Source organism: Micromys minutus, assembly GCF_963924665.1.
Source record: "Micromys minutus genome assembly, chromosome: 2".
Lineage (NCBI taxonomy): Eukaryota > Metazoa > Chordata > Mammalia > Rodentia > Muridae > Micromys > Micromys minutus.
Window position 1 is genome coordinate 76311942 of NC_137971.1, and position 21031 is coordinate 76332972.

The window sequence follows — 21031 nt, forward strand, 5'->3', positions numbered from 1 at the left end:
CAGTTATACTATGCCTGGGCATATACTCAAAGATGTTCCAACAAATAACAAGGACACATGTTCCGCTATGTTCATAGCAGCCTTATTTATAATAGCCAGAAACTGAAAATAATCTAGATGTCCTTCAGCAGAGGAATGAATACAGAATATGTGGTACATTTACACAGTGTAGTACTACTTGGCTATTAAAAACAATGACTCCATGAAACTTGTAGGCAAATGGATGGAAGTGGAAGCTATCATCCTGAGTGAGGTAACCCAGTAGCAAAAGAACACACATGGTATGCACTGATATTAGCCCAAAAGCTCGCTCAGAACACCCGAGATATAATTCACAGACCATATGAAGCTCAAGAAGAAGGAAGACCAAAATGTGGATTCTTCAGTACTTTTTAGAATGGGTAACAAAATTCTCATGGGAGAAATACAGGGACAAAGAGTGAAGCAAAGACTGAAAGAAAGCCATCCAGAGACTGCCTCACCTGGGGGATCCATCCCATATGCAGCCATCAAACCCAGTCACTATTGCTGATTCTAAGAAGTGCTTTCTGACAGAAGCCTGTTGATATGGATGTTTTATGAAAGGCTCAGCTAGAGCCTTACTGATACAGATTAAGATAGTTTCAGCTTATCATCAGTCTGAACATGAGGACCCAAATGGATGAGTTAGAGAAAGAACTGAAGGAGCTGAAGGGGTTTGCAACCTCATATGAGGAACAACATTAACCAACTAGACCCCCCCCCCCCCAGAGCTCCTAAGGACTAAACCACCAACCAAAGACTACACATGAAAAGACCCAAGGCTCCAGCCACATATATAGTAGAGAATGGCATTTTCTGGCATCAATAGGAAGAGAAGCCCTTGCTCATGAGAAGGCTTGTTTCCCCAGTGTAGAGGAATGCCTGGGTGTTGAGGTGAGAGTGGGTAGCTGGAAGAAGCATCGTCACAGAAGCAGGGGGAGTGGGGATAGGAGAGGAGGAAATTGGGAAAGGGTATAACATTTGAAATGTAAATATAAACTATCCAAATAAAAGTAATGAATAAAAAAACTATGGCCTATAGAAAAGTGTAGAATAGATGGTGGGACATCTGTGCAGCAGAGAGAATTCTGGGATTGATCAGGCCGGAGAGTAGACTGGGAAGATGTGAAGAGATGGACACATAATACCTGAGCACAGGTAACCAGCCATGTGACAGAATGTAGTTGAAAATAAATGTGTTATTTTAAGTTATGATCTAGTCAGGGAAGAGCCTAATCATATGGCCAAATTATTTGTAAATATAGTTTGAATCTGAGCCGTATTTCTGGGAGCACAGGGCTGGGAGGAAGAACCAGACCTAACTTCTACAGAAACCCTATTTCTAAAGACATTATGCATTCAGATACAGGTTTTCCAACTGAAACTGAACCCTTGAGGATCAGCTTTTATAGTAACATAAGGTGTCATTTAAGCTTTCAAAGGAAGGAGGTAACCAAAAGTCCTTTCCTTCCACACACTATGAACCACAACAATAGCTAGATTAGCATACCTTGATGGTAAGCAACAGCTCTCTAATTGTATTGAAGATACACTTGAAGAAGAAGGAAATCCTGCCTTATACTTGGTTTCTACCTAACTACTTAGGGTTGGTGAGGTCACAGATCTTAGAGGAGAACCTTCAGCTGCCACTTTACTAAAACAGCATAATCCCTAATGGCACTCTAAATATTTGTTCTTTTACCTACAGATAAATGAAGTCCTAATTCCTAATCAAGCAAACCTTGCAAAAGATAGAGACTATTACAAAAAACCATGATCAATCAAAATGCAGAATTATGGAGCCCAGTCCCAATTGATATAACACAACTCATGCACTTAAGGCTCAGGGATAACTATGAAGGGAACAGAAAGATTGTTAAAAGCCAGAGGAACAGGGAATTCGCTGTGAGATTGAGTTTCCTATTCATATCAAAAGCTAAACACAGTCTCACTAACATGGTTGCATAAACATGACTTGAATAAGGACAACAGTAATAGACATGTTCAAGTAGATGTAGGAAAGCTCAGCAGGCCTTATCCCTAGACAAAGAAGCATAAGCAACTGAGGAATGCCACGAGTAGGTAAAAGTATTCCTCAGGGGAGAGCACACAATTAGGTATCTAATACTACATGACCACCACCACTAACAACAACACAACAATAAAAGAAAAAAAGAGTAGTACATGAATCTGAGAGTGGGAAGGGATATGGAAAAGTTCAAAGGGAGGAAAGGAAAAGGGGGATTGATGTAATTATATTATAATTTCAACAAATTTAAAAAACCAAAGGAAATTGTGGATAAGGCCACAGTAATAAATTGAAACATACTGTTCAGGATGTCTCTAAATATGAGTGACAATGAGTTTTAAAGCAACTCAAAAGTTGTGACTGTCTTAGGTGGCTAGAGGCATAGAAAAACTTTGAGCCTCACTTTTCTGCTTATAAATATGAAGAGTTAAGAGTCATGTCCAGTGTTTGTTGTATCATATGAAAAAAACACAAGAAACAATGTTGGCCATTAGCCATACATAGTAATATTGGCATAAATATTGAACATAGATGCTTTTGTTTATATTTTGCTTTTTAGTCTGTCAACTAGGAAATGATACAAGTATGCCAGCCAAGTTTTAAGAATCATAAGAAAAACATGATACCCTGGCATGGACATAAGAAGAGTCAAATTTGTTCAATTAATTTTAGGTTAAAATTTCTAATAATTTATAGTGTGTGAGTGTGTATACATGCATGCATGTGTATGTGTATGCATGTGTGTATGTGTGCACATATGTAGAAGGCAAAGGGCAACATGTTGGAGTCCTTTCTCCTTCACTATGTGGATCCTGGGTGTTGACAGAACCTGCTGTCATCTTGCTAGGCTGAAATTGATTTTAACTCTATAGAGGAGAGATTGTAAAGCTAGGTACCAGGCTTCAATTAGTGAAAGACAGGCATATAGACCATCAGCAAGATGGTGATCTTCTCTTGCCATGTTTATTTGATGATGAACTATGTATCAGGGACTGGAATTTAAATAGTATCCATTCTTGGACATCAAAATGACGTGCTACTCAGTTCTCTCTACCTTAAGATGTCTCTGTATAATACACAGTACTTGCTTCTTACACTACCACTATTCCTGGACTCTGGTCTTTGGTAGGTAAGTAGCTCTGCTAGTTGGTGAGATCCACACTCTCTCTTCAGAACCAGTTCTTGGGCTCCTCTGCAAAAAATATGAATTGTTCCGTGGGAACCAAACTGATAAAAAAGTTTATCTTTTTTCTTTAAATATTAGTTATCATTTTCCAGTACAATCTCCAGTTGGGAATTCCTAGTTCATTTTTCTTAATAGTGTTGGTATACTTTATTTTCAGTTCTGTGTCAATGGAGAAGCAATAGATTTTGTGAAGACTAAGACAATATTTTATTCACAATATTTTGTCTTCAAACACCTATATAAAAAGGAATTTATCCCTTTTATTTTCATACCTTATTCCCCTTAACTATGTACTTTGCATATTATTTATCCAAACATGCCTAGAAAATAACAGTAGCTATTGCTTACTAAGAAGTAAAATAATCATATTAACAGATGGTATATATACCTATGTATATACCCTCTAGACTGCTTTCTCAGTTTTTCAAAATGAGGTCCAAAGTCAAGACTACTTTGGAGCTCGACTATGTTGAGCATGAAGTTTAAGTACAGAAGATCAATAGTAATAGAAGCTGACCTTAGATCTTGAGTCTGAACTATGTAGTTCAGCCCTGGTTTTCCTGATGACTGTACTATGACTGAGTAGGCATTGTCCTAGCTATGATGAACTTGTCAGTTCAAGTTAAAAGGTTTTAGAGCAGATTTTGGACAGGGCATATTAGTGAGTGAATACATGAGAGAAACTCAAGGGAGGTTTTTCAAAGAGAATGATTCTCTTTAGTGAAGGACTGTAAGGCTGTACATGTCCTTAACGAGGGTCTACAGCAAACTCTAGGGGGCGAGTTAGTGCAGTTTCAAATTACTTGATAACTTTCATTTTAGGATATAATTTTTTTTTTTTTTTGTAGAAATTAGTATGGACCACAGAGGGTAAAGGATGCTTTATGCAGTTGCAGCTGATACTCACCAGTAGTACACAGCAGGCAATGAAGAAGAAGATGAGGTCACACAACAAGGCAGAGAGCCAGTAAGTAAGCACACAGACCCCAGTCAGAAATTGTATGTGCTTGGCTTGACTGATTCTTTCACTCACTGTCTGGACACTAAAGGACCCGACCACCACAGAAATGCCAAAAGCTAAATACTGTACTATTTGTAATCCATTTATAGGCCTACAGAAGAAGAAATAAAATATAAAATAAACTATGACATATAGGTAAAAAATACTGATATTAGCCATTTTTCAACTGTATATGGCTAAACAATCAAAGGTTTGTTAAGACTCAATTTCAGAAAAAAGGAAAATTATACATACACTATGTTTGAACCATAATGAGGGAGAGGCTGAGGCTTGTTGATGACAGTAATAGAAGCATCATGGCCGGAAAGAGTCATGAAAAGAATGTTGTCTAATACAGACAGGGATATTGCAGGTGAGTGGTAGGCTTCATTATTAAAGAAAATAGTGAGCACTGTTTTGTTTCTCTCAGCTTTAATAGAAAGTGCAATAATGGAGAAGGTACGGCAGTCCTTACTTTTTAATACGTAATCATTCATATCACCTAGGATAAAAGAAGAAAATGTCAGTGAGCCAACATAGATTATATTACCTAGAACCTACATTAGAAAGAATAAAATTTAAAAAGTTGTGGGGTTTATTTTTCCACTTACCATTTTGTCTTTCAAATTCTGACAATAGATGTTTTTCTTCAATAATTTTACTCCATCATTACATAACCCAATCATATATTAAGAATATATTTTTTGAGACAGACTTTCTCTATGTATGCCTGGCTGTCCTGAAACTTTCTATGTAAACTGGGGTGGTCTCAAACTCACAGATATCTACCTGCGTCTCCCAAGTGCTGGAATTAAAGGTATGCAGCACTATGACTAGTTTAAGAATATATTTTTCTTAACTGTCAAGAATAGCAGTTTGTTATTTGTAAAGAGATGCTTTGGATATTCCTTTTGACTTGCATTTCTGTATAAGTTTTATAATTGGTCTATAACTACCAGAAGTTCTGTTACAGCCATGTTGGGCATAAGCTGCTGATCTATGTCTACTTCTCTTCCTTGGGGGTAGCCAGGCCCCTTAGCAACAGGCTGGACTGGAGGGAGAGAAGTTTAGCCAGTTGCAGAAAGGATCTTGGTCAGTGGTAAGTATACAGGCAAAGAACACATGCTTAGGAACAGCTTTGGAGAACTGGTTCTGTTTAATAAGGGGGTGTATTTATGCACCTGGGGAGGCAGCCAGGACAGGGGTGTTGGAAGATGCTTCATATGCATACTCAGGGGCTGTAAGATCCAGGGATGGGGGTGGGGGTACACCTTATGTATCTACGGTATGGATATAGTTCAAACCAGGAATGAAGCCTGGTAACTGTCAGAATAGTAAATTCTTACTAGGGTTGATGGTGGGGCAGTTGGCTTTATGGCATCAGTTTGGGAGAGGGAAGAAAACTGGGCTCCTGTGCTCATCTGAAGTGTCTGGGGCTGAAGCTCTCCTAGAATTTCCTCTGTAATCCTGGGGCATTACAATCCCACACTGAAGGTTAATCTACAACCATTAGTTTTTAAATTAGCATAGTCCCTGATAACAATCTATAAGCATTTGTTCTTATGCTCATAGTTAAGTGTAGTCTTCACCCCTCATCAAGGAAACTTCTCTTTGCAATGGATGAAGAGCGCTACAGAAAACCATAACTCTCCCCAGAGCTTCCAGGGACTAAAACACCAATCAATGAGTACACAGAGGGGCCCACGGCTCCAGCTGCATATGTAGCAGAGGATGGCACTGTCTGGCATCAATAGGAGAAGAAGCCCTTGGTCCAGTGAAGGGTTGTGAGACTATGTGTCCTAGGAATAGTGGAAGCTATATTCATAAAGGCTCACCAGTGTGACTGCCCAAACATGAGCTGAACAAGAATAACATGCCAAAGTGGATAAAGAAAAGCCCACAATGCCTCAGTTCTACATAGAGAACCACAGGCAAGTGAGTAAGGCTCAGAGGTGGTCCTCCCTAGGGAAGAGGACACCAATTGTTTGTCCAATGCCAAAAGGTCAACCATGAAAACATAATACAACTACGTTATATGGACTGAGTAGATAATATGTAGAAATTCATGTAAACATGTACACACATATGTGTGTGTGTGTGTGTGTGTGTGCTTGTTTGTTTGTGTAATAACACTGAGTCAAAATAGAGGCCATGAATTTTAAGGAGAGTGGGGCAGGGCACATGGGAGAGTTTGGAAAAGCAAAGGGAAGAAAGAAATACAGTTACATTATAATAAAAAAAGACACAACAGAAATGTAGTGTTTGATATAGCAGATATTCTGATTCTAAATCAAGCAATCTACTTTGGTTTCCCTGCCTTCTTGCTAATCAAATAACTTTAGCTACCCTATTCTTACTGGTGGACCTACTTCTTATGTATCTGGTACTACATACTGTATCCTGGCCTTAACCTAAGCTTAGTTCCTATGCCTAAAACCCCTCTGCAAGTGGTGGCCATGAGAGCTCAGCAACCATCTCAACCACTTTTTGTCAGGCCTCTTTCCTTGATTTAAGTACATATTTGAAGCTGGAATGGTTGTTATATGCTACCAGCCCGGAAACCTTCCTTCATGTCATATTTTGAGAAAAGAGTCATATAAGCATATATTTAAAATAAACTGTCCAAACACACTGCTGAGTTCTACAGAACATCTCAAATTTTGATTTTCATAGTATGGATATAGTGAGAATTTTCTCTTTATTTTATTTTATTTTTTTTATTTTACAACACAAAGATAAATATACAGATTTTAAGCATTTTGCATAAAATTATGCAATTCATTTTTGTCAGTACTTTTTTTTCAGATTTTAAGATAATTTTTACATGAAACTATATGAATATATATTTTTAGTCAGTACTTGATTTTTTTAAAGGTTTGATAGTATGCATTGAAAACTTAATAGTTACAATGAGCATAAAGTACATGTAAAAAAATGTAACATGGAAATAGTCAAAGTTTTCTTGTTGTGTAAAGATTTTTTTGTTTTGTTTTCTTTATTTCTTGGACTTCATACAGTCTGTGAGTTGTTTTTGGGGGAGTGCAAGCCTCAGGGGTTAACATCCCACTATCAGTGACTGCATATTATATATGTTCTGTTGGGACTGGGTTATCTCACTCAGGATGATATTCTCTAGATGCAGCCATTTTCTTAAGAATTTGGTTAAGTCATTGTTTCTGATGGCTGAGTAGTATTTCATTGTGTAAATGTACCACAATTTTTGTATCCATTCATCTTCTGAAGAACATCTGGGTTCTTTTCAGCTTCTGGCTATTGTAAATAGAGCTGCTATGAACATTGTGGTGCATATATCTTTGTTGTGTATTAAAGTGTCTCTGGGGTATACGTCCAGAAGTGGAATAGCTGGGTCTTCAGGTAGTACTATATCCAATTTTCTGAGGTATCGCCAGACTGAATTCCAGAGTGGTTGTATTAGTTTGCAACCCCACCAACAGTGGAGAAGTGTTCCTCTTTCTCTGCAACCTCGCAAGCATCTGCTGTCATCTGAGTTTTGGATCTTGGCCAATCTGACTGGTGTGAGGTGGAATCTCAGGGTTGTTTTGATTTGCATTTCCCTGATGGCTAAGGATGTCTAGCACTTCCTCAGATGTTTCTCAGCCATTCGATGTTCCTCAACTGAGAACGTTTTGTTTAGCTCTGTACCCCATTTTTTAATAGGGTTATTTGATTCTCTGGTGTCTAGCTTTTTGAGTTCTTTGTATACCTTGGATATTAGGCCTCTATCTGATGTGGAGTTGGTAAAGATCTTTTCCCATTCTGTTGGTTGCCGTTTTGTTTTCTTGATAGTGTCCTTAGCCTTACAGAAACTTTGCAATCTCATTAAGTCCCATTTGCTAATCTTTGACCTTAGAGCTTGAGCCATTGGTGTTTTGTTCAGGAAATTTTCTCCTGTGCCTATGTGTTCTAAGGTTTTCCCTACTTTCTCATCTAATAGTTTCAGTGTATCTGGTTTAATGTGGAGATCTTTGATCCACTTACACTTGAGCTTTGTACAAGGAGATAAGAAAGGGTCTATTTTCATTCTTTTGCATGCTGAGTGCCAGTTGGACCAGCACCATTTGTTGAATAGGCTGTCCTTTTTCCATTGAATGTTTACTGCTCCTTTGTCAAAAATCAGGTGACCATATACATGAGGGCTCATTTCTGGATCTTCTATTCTATTCCATTGATCCACATGCCTATTTCTGTACCAGTACCATGCAGTTTTCAGCACAATTGCCTTGTAATATAGCTTGAGGTCAGGGATAGTGATTCCCGCAGATGTTTTTTTGTTGTTGAGGATGGATTTCGCTATTCTAGGTCTTTTGTTATTCCATATGAAATTGCACATTGATCTTTCCAGTTCCATGAAGAACTGGGTTGGAATTTTGATGGGGATTGCATTGAATCTGTAGATTGCTTTTGGTAGGATGGCCATTTTTAAAATGTTGATCTTTCCAATCCATGAGCATGGGAGATCTTTCCATTTTCAGAGATCCTCCTCGATTTCCTTCTTTAGAGGTTTGAAGTTCTTGTCGTACAGGTCCTTCACTTGCTTAGTTAGAGTCACACCAAGGTATTTCATAGTTTTTCTGACGATTGTGAAGGGTACCTTTTTCCTAATTTCTTTCTCCACATGTTTGTCTTTTGAGTATAGGAAGGCTACTGATTTGTTTGAGTTAATTTTGTATCCAGCCACTTTGCTGAACTTGTTTATCAGGTGTAGAAGTTCTCTGGTGGAATTTTTGGGGTCACTCAAGTACACTATCATGTCATCGGCAAAAAGTGATGTTTTTATCTCTTCCTTTCCGATTTGTATCCCCTTGATCTTCTTTGCTGTCTAATTGCTCCAGCCAGGACTTCCAGTACTATGTTGAATAGGTAGGGGGAGAGTGGGCAGCCTTGTCGAGTCCCTGATTTTAGTGGGATTGCTTCAAGTTTCCCACCATTAAGTTTGATGTTAGCTGTTGGTTTGCTGTATATTGCTTTTATTATGTTTATGTATTGACCTTGGATTCCTGTTCTTTCCAGGACTTTTAACATGAGGGGCTGTTGAATTTTGTCAAATGCTTTCTCAGCATCTAGTGAGATGACCATGAGATTTTGTTCTTTGAGTTTGTTTATATGGTTGATTACGTTTATGGATTTCCTTATATTAAACCATCCCTTCATCCCAGGGATGAAGCCTACTTGGTCATGATGAATGATCGTTTTGATGTGTTCTTGGATTCGGTTTGCAAGGATTTTGTTGAGTATTTCTGCATCAATGTTCATAAGTGAGATTGGTCTGAAGTTCTCTTTCCTTGTAGGGTCTTTGTGTGGTTTAGGTACGAGGGTTATTGTAGCCTCAAAAAATGAGTTAGGTAGTATTCCATCTGATTCTATCTTTTGAAATAGTTTGGAGAGTATTGGTGTTATATCCCGAATAAATGTCTGATAAAATTCTGCACTGAACCGTCTGGACCTGGGCTTTTTTTGGTTGGGAGGCTTTTGATGACTTTTTCTATTTCTTTAGGTGTTATAGGGTTATTTAGATAGTTTACCTGGTCTTGGATTAACTTTAGGATCTTGTATCTGTCTAGGAATTCATCCATTTCCTCCAGATTTTCCAATTTTCTGGAGTATAAGTTTTTGTAGTAGGATCTGATGATTTCTTGAATTTCCTCAGTTTCAGTTGTTATGTCGCCACTTTCCTTTCTGATTTTTTTAATTTGTATATTCTCTCTTTGCCCTCTAGTTAGTCTGGCTAGGGGTTTATCAATCTTGTTGATTTTCTCAAAGAACCAACTCTTGGTTTTGTTGATTTTTTTCAATGGTTCTTTTTGATTCTATTTGGTCTATTTCTGCCCTAATTTTGATTATTTCTTGCCGACTACCCTTCTTGGGTATACCTGCTTCCTTTTGTTCTAGGGCTTTTAGCTGTGCTGTCAGGTTGCTGATGTAAGCTCTCTCCAGTTTCTTTTTGGAAGCACTTAGGGCTATGAGTTTTCCTCTCAGTACTGCTTTTATTGCATCCCATAGGTTTGGGTATGTTGTGTTTTCGTTTTCATTGAATTCTAGAAAATCCTTAATTTCTTTCTTTATTTCTTCTTTGACTCTGCTATCGTTTAACAGAGTGTTGTTTAGTTTCCATGTGTATGTGGGCTTCTTGTTGTCTTTGTTGTTGTTAAAGACCAGCCGTAGACCATGGTGATCTGAGAGGATGCATGGGAGTATTTCAATCTTCTCATATGGATTGAGGCTCGTTCTGTGTCTAATTATGTGGTCAATTTTCAAGAAGGTACCATGGGGTGCTGAGAAGAAGCTGTATTCTTTTACTTTAGGATAATATGTTCTGTATATATCTATTAATTCTAGTTGATTCAAAGTCTCTGCTACTTTTGCAGTGTCCTTCTTCAGTTTCTGTTTCCATGATCTGTCCATTGGTGAGAGTGGGGTATTAAAGTCTCCCACTATTATTGTGTGGGGTGAAATGTATTTTTTGAGCTTTAGTAGGGTTTCTTTTATGAATGTGGGTGCTTTTTTATTTGGAGCATATATGTTAAGGATTGAGAGTTCCTCCTTACAGATTTCTCCGGTAATGAGTAAAAAGTGTCCTTCCTTATCTTTTTTGATAACTTTTGGTTGGAAATTTACTTTATTCGATATTAGAATAGCCACTCCAGCTTGCTTTTTGGGGCTGTTTGCTTGGAAGTTTTTTCCCACCCTTTTACTCTGAGATAGTGTCTGTCTTTGTCTCTGAGATGAGTTTCCTGTATGCAGCAAAAGGCTGGATTTTGTTTATGTATCCAGTCTGATAGTCTATGTCTCTTTATTGGGGAGTTGAGTCTATTTATGTTAATAGATATCAAGGAATAGTTGTTTCTGTTTCCTGCTATTATTGCTTTTTTGGGTTGAGTTGTGTCTGTGTCTTTTTCTTCTTTTGGTTTTCTTGTTTAGGAGTTTTCTTGTTTTTACTAGGCTGTATTTCCCTCATTGTATTGGGTTTTCCACCTATAATTCGTTGTAGTACTGGGTTTGTGGTCAGATATTTTGTAAATTTTGATTTGTCTTGAAATATCTTCATCTCTTCGTCTATGGTGATTGATAGTTTTGCTGGGTATAGCAGCTTGGGCTGGCACTTGTGCTCTCTTAGGGTGTGCATGATGTCTGTCCAGGCTCTTCTAGCTTTCATAGTCTCTGTTGAGAAATCGGGTGTGATTCTGATTGGCCTGCCTTTATATGTTACCTGACCTTTTCCCCTTACTGCTTTTAGTATTCTTTCTTTGCTTTAGGCACTTGGTGTTTTGACTATTATGTGTCGGGTGGTATTTCTTTTCTGGTCCAACCTATTTGGAGTTCTGAAGGCTTCTTTTATGCTCGTGGTCATCTCATTCTTGAGGGTAGGGAAGTTTTCTTCTACTATTTTGTTGAAGATATTTACTGTGCCTCTTAGTTGATACTCTTCTTTCTCTTCCATTCCTATTATCCTTAGGTTCGGTCTTCTCATTGTGTCCTGGATTTCCTGGACATTTTGGGTTAGGAGCTTTTTGTTTTTTGCATCTTCTCTGGCTGTTTTGTCTATGTTTACAATGTTGTCTTCTGCCCCCGAGATTCTCTCTTCCATCTCTTGTAATCTATTGGAAATGCTTGCTTCTGTGACTCCTGATTTCTTTTTTTGGTGTTCTACCTCTAGGGTTATCTCTTTTCGTGTTTTCTTTATTGTGTCAATTTCCATTTTAAATTCCCTCTTCCATTCCTTTGTCTCTTTGGTTATGTTTTCCACTAGTTCTTTGAGTTCTTTGAGTGTTTTTCTTGTTTCCTCTTTAAAAGCTTCTGAATCTTTTTGCTTTTCCTCCCGTTCTTGTTTAAGTATCTCCATCAGCATATTGAGGTATGATTTCAGGTCTGTGTCTTCTTTTTCTGGAGTGTTTGGCATTCCAATGTTTGCTGTTATGGGAGTGCTGGGTTCTGGTGTTGCCAGGTTGTATTGTTTTCCTTGGGATATACTCTTTCCCTTTCCTCTTGCCATTTTGCTGTCAGTCATATGTTCTTGCGTTTCCCTTGTATCTGGTCTGTGTCCCTTGATCTCCACTGGTTCAGGTGGCAGATGGGCCGGGCTCTGTTCTGCTCCCTGAAGTCTCTGCCTGGTGGAAACAGAAGTTCCAAAGTTCTGTTCCTGGTCGCTGGATCAGGCAGGGCAAGGCGGGGGTGCACTTTCCGTGTGCACTTGGCAGAGATCTCTCTGCTCCCTGGCTGCCTAGACCTCCTACTCACCAGTTTTTCAGTCTTTACGAGCTGAATTTTCTCTTTATATCTTTTCTTTTTGCTTAATATTTTATCCTTCAGTTTTATCTAGTTCCTTTTACATTTTACTATAGGTGGCAAGGACAAACCAAATTATAAACACTTTGTTTATAAATCTCCCTGGCTAAATATTCTTTATCACTTACATGTTCTACTTTCTACAAAGTAGCAGAATACAATTAATCAAGTTATTTGCTACTGTGTTTTTTATTTTTTAGAACTTATTTTATTTTTAAATGTAATATATATGGGTTTTTTTTGCCTGCATGAATGTCTGTGCTCTTCTTGCATGCATGGTGACCACAGAGGCTTGAAGAAGGCATCAGATCCCCTGGAATTGAGGTTACAGGCATTTGTGAGCCACCGTGTGGGTGCTGGGAATATAACCCATGTCCTCTGAAAGAGCACCCAGTGCTATTAACCACGCAGCCATATCTCTATCACCTATTTGCCTTTTCCTTTAATTTTTAGTAACATGCTCCTCATTACTGTTTGATATCTAATCTGAGCATCCTTAATGCTCATATTTCAACTATATTATCTTCAGGATAATATACTCTGAAGATAAAATTTTCTTTAAAGCTTTCTTCCTTTCTGTATTCATATCCATCAGACTCATCCTTAGTATCTACCAAAAGCATTTTCAAAACTAGCATTCTTCCTAATATACATTTTCAAAGTCTCTAAGCCTCTTGTTACATTATCCAAGAGCCAGTTCCATACTTTTGGTTATATGTTATATAGCACCCACTTCCTGGTACCAAAATGTATCTTTATTTTCTAAGGTTTCCATGAGATGTCTCACAGATTGGATGACAGAAGCAATAGAATAGAAATTTATTTTTCAGTCTGAAGCCTAGAAGTCTGAGGATAGTGCTGGGAGGTTTGGCTTGGATACTTTTGCCTTATATTTTGGGTAGCAGTTTTGTCTGTGTCTTCACATGGTCTTTCCATTATACATGCATGTTTACATCTACCTTCTTCTCTAATTTTACATTACGTGTGTCTATGTATGTATATGCCAGGTATGTACCCCCAGTGGCCAGGAAATGGCATCTGATCCCCTGGATACAGTTAAGTATCTTGACATAGGGGTTAGAACAAACTTGTGTTCTATGGAAGAGCATTATGAGATCTTAACACCTGAGCCATCTTTCCAGTTCCCATTTCTTCTTTGTATAAGAACAACAGGCACAGAATTGGGTCATATGTTGGTTTAAATTAAATTAGAATTTTAAATTAATTAAACTGATTTAAATTTAATTTAAATTTAATTCAAAACTGTACCTACAAATATAGAAAACAAGACACTTGTAGTTGAGATTTTGACATTGTGAGGGGGCACAATTCAGTCCATAACTTCTTTCCTTTTTATGTTGCAAAGTGGATATTTATGATGCATATTTTAATAATTTGTATAAACTAACCATTCTGTTGCTCTTCTTTCTTTTTCTTTAAAATGTTTCTCCTCATTTGTTTAGTAGCCTATGTGGTTCAACTCCTGTAAATACTATATTTCTACATTCTGTGTAGTGTACAGATTTCCTCTGATATATGTAACAAATAATACTACATTTACTTTATTTGTAAATTTTATTCATTTTGAAGCAAACAAAGTAAAAGAGTCATCAAGTTTCAGATATGGAAAATTATAGTATGTATTTTAACAATAAATTATATTGATATGAACCTGAGGACATAGAACTTACCATTTGAGAGGCTATGCCAGAGCCTGACAAATACAGAGGCACATGCTCTCAACCAACCATTGGACTGAGCTCACCCACCCCAATGGAGGAGCTAGAGAAGGGACTGAAGGAGCTGAAAGGGTTTGCAATACCATGGGAAGAACAACAATATCAACCAACCAGACCCCCTCCCCGCAAAGAGCTCCCAGACTAAACCACCAACCAAAGACTACACATGGAGGGACCCATGGCTCCATCTGCATATGTAGCAGAGGATGGCCTTGTCAGGCATCAAAGAGAGGAAAGGCCCTCTCCCCCTGACCCCTTCCACTCCACCAGACCTCTAAACTCCCTGGGGCCTCCAGTGTCTTTAGGATTAGGTGCATCTTCTCTTGACTGAACCTACACCTGGCAGGCCTTTATTATATATGTGTTGGGGGCTTCATATCAGCTGTGTGTGCTGCCTGGTTGGTGAGCCAGTGTTTGAGAGATCTCAGGGCATCCAGGTTAACTGAGAAGGCTAGTTCTTCTATAGGGTCACCCTCCTCTTAAGATTCTTCCAGCCCTTCCCTGATTCAATCTTAGGGGTCATCAGTTTCTGTCCATTGGTTGGGTGTAAATATCTGCATCTGACTCTTTCAGCTGCTTGTTGGGTCTTTCAGAAGGCAGTCATGATAGGACCCTTTGTGTGAGTGCTCTATAGCCTCAGTAATAGTAATACTATTGAGCTGGATCCAACTTTAGGCCTGTTCCTGGACCTTCTTTTCCTCAGGCTCCTCCCCATTTACATCCCTGAAGTTTCTTTCAGACAGGAACAATTGTGGGTCAGAGTTTTGACTGTGGGATGGCAACCCCATCCTTCACTTGATACCCTGTCTTTCTTCTGGAGGTGGGTTCTACAAGTTCTCTTTCTCCACCGTAGGGCATTTCATCAAAGGTCCCTCTCTTTGAGTTGTGAGAGTCTCTCACTTCCCAGGTCTATGGTACATTCTGGAAGGTTTCCCCCAACCCCCTACTTCCTGAGGTTGCCTGTTTTCATTCTTTCTGTTGGCCCTCAGGGCTTCAGCCCTTCTTCCCCACCCAATATCAGATCATGTTCCCCTCTTTTCCCCCACTGTCCCCTTTCCATCCCAGGTCCTTCCCTCCCTCCTCCCTTGTAATTGTTTTTTTTTCTCTCCCAAGTAAACCGAGGTGTCTTCACTTGGGCCCTTCAGCTTGTTGATCTTTTTGAGGTCTGAGTATCTTGGGTGTTTTCTACCTTAAAAAAAAAAAAAACCCAATTATTAGTGAGTACATACCATGTCCATATTTTTGGGTCTGAGTTACCTCACTCAGAACGATATTTTCTAGTTTCATCCATTTGCCTGCAAAACTCAGGATGTCCTCATTGTTAATAGCTGAGTGTAAATGAACCACATTTTATGTATCCGTTCTTCTATTGTGGGACATCTGGGTTGTTTCCAGCTTCTTGCTATCACAAACATGGCCACTATAAACATAGTAGAACACATGCCCCTGTGGCATGGTTGGGTATCTTTTGAGTATATTCTCAAGAGTGCTATTGGTGCATATTAAGGTAAGATCCATTTCTAATTTTCTGAGAAACCTCCAGATTGATTTCCAGAGTGGTTGTACCAGTTTGTGATCCTACCAGCAATCGAGGAGGGTTTCTGTTTCTCCATATCCCTGCCAACATGTGTTGTCACTCCAGGTTTTGATCTTAGCCATTCTGATTGGTGTAAGTTGGAATTTCAGGGCCATTTTGATTTGTATTTTTCTTCTTACTAAGAACTTTGAACATTTCTTTAGGTGCTTCTCTGCCATTTGAGATCCTCTGTTGTGAATTCCCAGTTTAGTTCTATACCCTAGTTTTTGATTGGGTTGTTTGTTTTTCTGGTGGTTAGCTTCTTGAGTTCTTTATATATTTTGGATATTAGCCCTCTATCTGATGTGGGGTTAGTGAAGATTTTTCCCTCCAATCTGTAGGTTGCTGATTTGTCTTACTATGTCCTTTGCCTTACAGAAGCTTTCTAGTTTCATGAGGTCCCATTTATTTCTGATCTTAGAGCATGAGCCATTGGAGTTCTGTTTAGGAAATTTCCTCTGGGCCAATAAGTTCAAGGCTCTTTCCCACTTTCTTTTCTATAAGATTCAGTGTATCTGGTTTTATGTTGAGGTCCTTGGTCCACTTGGACTTGACCTTTGTGCAAGGTGACAAATAAGGGTCTATTTTCATTTTTTAACATACATACAGCCTGTTATAACAGTAACATTTACTGATGATGCTGTCTTTTTTTCCATTGTATATTTGTGGCTTCTTTGTCAAAGATCAAGTGTACATAAGTGTATGGTTTTATTTCTGGGTCTTTAATTTGAGTCCATTGGTCAACACGTCTGTCTCTGTACAAATATCATGCAGTTTTTATCACTATTGCTCTGTAGTGTAGCTTGAGGTCAGAGATGGTGATTCCCCCGAGAGGTTCTTTTATTGTTAAGAATTATTTTCACTATCTTGGTTTTTTTTTGCCTTTCCAGATGAATTTGAGAGTTGCTCTTTTCATGTCTTTGAAGAATTGTATTGGGATTTTGATGGGAATTGCACTGAATTTGTAGATTGCCTTTGGTAGAATGGCCATTTTTACTATGTTAATTCTGCCAATCAATGAGCATGAAAAATCTATTTTCTGTGATCTTTGATTTCTTTCTTGAGAAACTCAAGGTTATTGTCATACATATCTTTGTTTGGTTAAAGTTACCCCAAGATATTTTATATTATTTGTGGCTATTGTGAAGGGAGTTGTTTCCGTAATTTCTATCTTAGCCAGACTGCTAGCTAGTCTGCTTCCCTGAAGACACTATATCTGAGGTATGCCAGAAGATCTACTGCACTCAGAGCATTTGGTAAGACCCCCCCCCCCCGAAAAGTTCCACAGCTGCCCCTGATATCCCAGTAGAGTTAGGACCCATCAATACTCCCCAAAACCCCTGCTCATTGAATACCACTTTCCTTCTGCCAAACCCTTTCAGCTGGGACAGACTGCTAGCTAGTATGCTCCACTGAAGATACCACATCCCGAGGCATCCCAGGAGATCTGATGCACTCAGGGCATCTGACATCACAGCCTGAGGCATTGCAGGATATCTACTGCACACAAGACAACTGACACCATGGCCTGAGGCATCCCAGAAGTTCTGCTGCACACAGGGCAACTGAGAAACTGACCACCAGCTTGTCTGCTCCCCTGAAGACACCACAGCTTGAAGACATCCCAGGAGTTCCTCTGTACACAGGGCAATCAGGCAACCAACACCACAGTCTGAAGACCTACAAGGGACTCTGTGGCAGGTAAGGCATCTGACCCAACAGACTGAAAGCGTCCCTGGAGTTCTGCTGCACATAGGGAAACAGAAATCACAGTCCATAGACTCCCCTGGAAAACAGCTGCATACAGGACAACAGCTTAACTGCTCCTCAGAAAATCCAACAGTCTGAAGGCCTCCCAGGAGATCTACTGCAGACAGGGCAAGAGATCAGCAGCTTCTCTGCTCCTCTGAAGACCCTACAGTCAGGAGGCCCCACAGGAGGCCTGGTATAGCCAGGGTCACCACATATAGCTTGGTATATACAGGAGACCTATAGGAACTCAGAGACAAAAGAGGCAGGCACCAGACAGAGTTACCTAGACCAGCAAACACCAGGGATAACAAGATGGCGAGAGGCAAGCACAAGATAATAGGCAACAGAAGCTAATATACAAAATGTGGAAGGATACTTTATATTCATCAAAAGAAAAATCCGACAAGAGAAAGTCTCAATTCTGAACATCTATGCACCAAATGCAAGGGCGCCAACATTCATAAAAGAACCTTTTTTAATTGGTTATTTTAATTATTTATATTTCAAATCTTATCCCCTTTCCAAGTTTCCCCTCTGCAAACCCCTTCATCCTTCTCTCTCTCCTCCCCTGCTTCTATGAAGGTACTCCCCTACCCAACAACCCACTCCCCTTCAATGCCCTAGCATTTCCCTAAGCTGGGTCATGAAGTCACTACAGGACCAAGGGGCTCCCCTCCATTGATTCAAGATAAGGCCATCCTCTGCTACATATGCAGCTGGGACCATGGGTCCCTCCATTTGTGCTCTTTGGTTGGTGGTTTAATCCCTGGGAGCTCTGGGTATCTGGTTGGTTGATATTGTTGTCCTTCCTATGAGGTTGCAAACCCCTTCAGCCTCTTCAGTCCTTTCCCTAACTATTCCACTGGGAAGACACTTTACAAAAGCTCAAAACACACATTGAGCCTCATACATTAATAGTGGGAGACTTCAACAACCCACTATCACTAATAGACAGGTCATAGAAACAGAAACTAAACAGAGACACATTGAAATTAATAAAGATTATGAACTAAGTAGATACAACAGACATCTACAAAACATTACACCCTGACAAAAGAATGTACTTTTTTTCTCAGTACCTCATAGTATATTCTCCAAAATTGACCATATAATCAATTGAAGAACAAGCCTCAACCAATACAAGAAGACTGAAATAAACTCATGAATCAGATCACCTTGGACTAAGGCTGATCTTCAATAACAACAAAAACAACAAAAAGCCCATATACACATGGAAGCTGGACAATGCTCTACTCAATAATAACTTAGTCAAGAAAGAAATAAAGAAATTAAAGACTTTTTTTTAGAATTTAAAGAAAATGAAGATATAACATATCCAAACTTATGGGATACAATGAAAGAAGTGCTAAGAGGAAAACTCAGAGCTCTTAGTACCTCTAAAGAGAAACTGAAGAGAGCATACACTAGCAGTTTGACAGCACACCTAAAAGCTCTAGAACAAAAAGAAGCAGAGACACCAAGGAGGAACAGACTGCAAGAAATAATCAAACTCAAAGATGAAATCAACTAAGTAGAAACAAAAAGAACCATAGAAAAAAATTAAAAAAAAAACCAGGAGCTGGTTCTTTGAGAAAAGTCAACAAGATAGATAAACCCTGAGCCAGATTAACTAGAGGGCACAGAGACAGTATTCAAATTAACAAAATCAGAAATGAAAAAGGAGACATAACAACAGAAACTGAGAAAATTCAAGAAGTCATCAGATCCTACAACAAAAGACTATACTCAACAAAACTGGAAAATCTAGATGAAATGAACTATTTTCTACACAAATAGCAGGTACCAAAATTAAGTCAGAATCAGATAAACCATCTAAACAGTCCTATAACTCCCTAAAGAAATAGAAGCAGTCATTAAAAGTCTCCCACCCCCTCCCCCCCCAAAAAACCCCCCAGGACCAGATGGGTTTACTGTAGAATTCTATCAGACCTTCATAGAAGACTTAATACCAATACTTCTAAGCTATTTCACAAAATAGATACAGAAGTAATGCTATCCAATTCATTTTCAAAGCCACAATTACACTTATACCTAAACCACAAAGACCCTGCAAAGAAAGAGAATTTCAGACAAATTTAGCTCATGAACATTGATACAAAAACACTCAATAAAATTCTTGCAAACCAAACCCAAGAACACATCAAAATGATCATTCACCATGATCAAGTAGGCTTTATCCCAGGAATTCAGGAATGGTTTAATATATGGAAATCCATCAACATGATACACTATATAAACAAACTCAAAGTAAAAAAATCACATGATCATTTCATTAGATGCTGAGAAAGCATTTGACAAAATTCAACACCCCTTAATGTTAAATGTTTTGGAAAGATCAGGAATTCAAGGCCCATACCTAAAAACAGTAAAAGTAATATACAGCCAACTGGTAGCCAACATCAAACCAAATGGTGAGAAACTTAAAGCAATCCCACTAAAATGAGGGACTAGACAAGGCTGGCCACTCTTCCCCTACCTATTCAATATGGTATGGAAATCCTAGCTAAAGCAATCAGACAGTAAAAGGAAGTCAAAAGATACAACTCGGAAAGGAAGAAGTCAAAATATCACTATTTGCAGATGATATAATAGTACACTTAAGAGACCCCCAAAATTCTACCAGAAAACTTCTACAGCGGATAAACAACTTCAGCAAAGTGGATGGATATAAAATTGATTCAAACAAATCAGTTGCCTTCTTCTACTCAAAGGATAAACATGATGAAAAAGAAATTAGAGAAATGGCACCCTTCACAACAGCCACAAATATTATAAAGTACTTTAGTGTGACTCTAACCAAGGAAGTGAAAGGATATGTATGACAAGAACTTCAAGTGTCTGAAGAAGGAAACTGAAGAAGATCTCAGAAGATGGAAAAATCTCCCATGCTTATAGACTGGCAGGATTAATATAGTAGAAATGGCCATCTTGCTGAAAGCAATCTACAGATTCAATGCAATCTCCATCAAAATTCCAACTCAATTCTTCATAGAGTTAGAAAGAGCAATTTGCAACTTCATCCTGAATAACAAAAAACCCAGGATAGTGAAAACTATCCTGAACAATAAAAGTACTTCTGGGGGAATCACCATCCCTGACCTCAATCTATATTACAGATCAATTGTGATTATAAACTGTATGGTATTGGTACAGAGACAGGAAGGTAGATCAGTGGAATAGAATTGAAGACCCAGAGATGAATCCACACACCTATGGTCACTTGATCTTTGTCAAAAAATCTAAAAACATTCAATTGAAAAAAAAAGACAGCATCTTCAACAAATGGTGCTGGTTTAACTAGCAGTCAGCATGCAGAAGAATGCAAAATGATCCATTCTTATCTCCTTGTACAAAGCTCAAGTCCAAGTGTATCAAAGACCTCACATAAAACCATGTACACTGA

At 38.7% G+C, this 21031-nt stretch overlaps 1 protein-coding gene across 2 annotated transcripts in view; it reads right to left on the reverse strand.

Annotated features, from left to right (window-relative positions):
• The window catches only part of LOC308417378 (phospholipid-transporting ATPase ABCA3-like), a gene marked incomplete at both ends in the record, with an annotated part of 87661 nt that overhangs the window by 23790 nt on the left and 42840 nt on the right, over window positions 1–21031 (reverse strand). For both annotated transcript variants that reach the window (XM_080912658.1, XM_080912657.1), the window contains 2 exons: window positions 4144–4348; window positions 4492–4738. In XM_080912658.1, the coding sequence (XP_080768784.1) occupies window positions 4144–4348; window positions 4492–4738 (452 nt within the window). The remainder of the gene's footprint in view (window positions 1–4143; window positions 4349–4491; window positions 4739–21031) is intronic.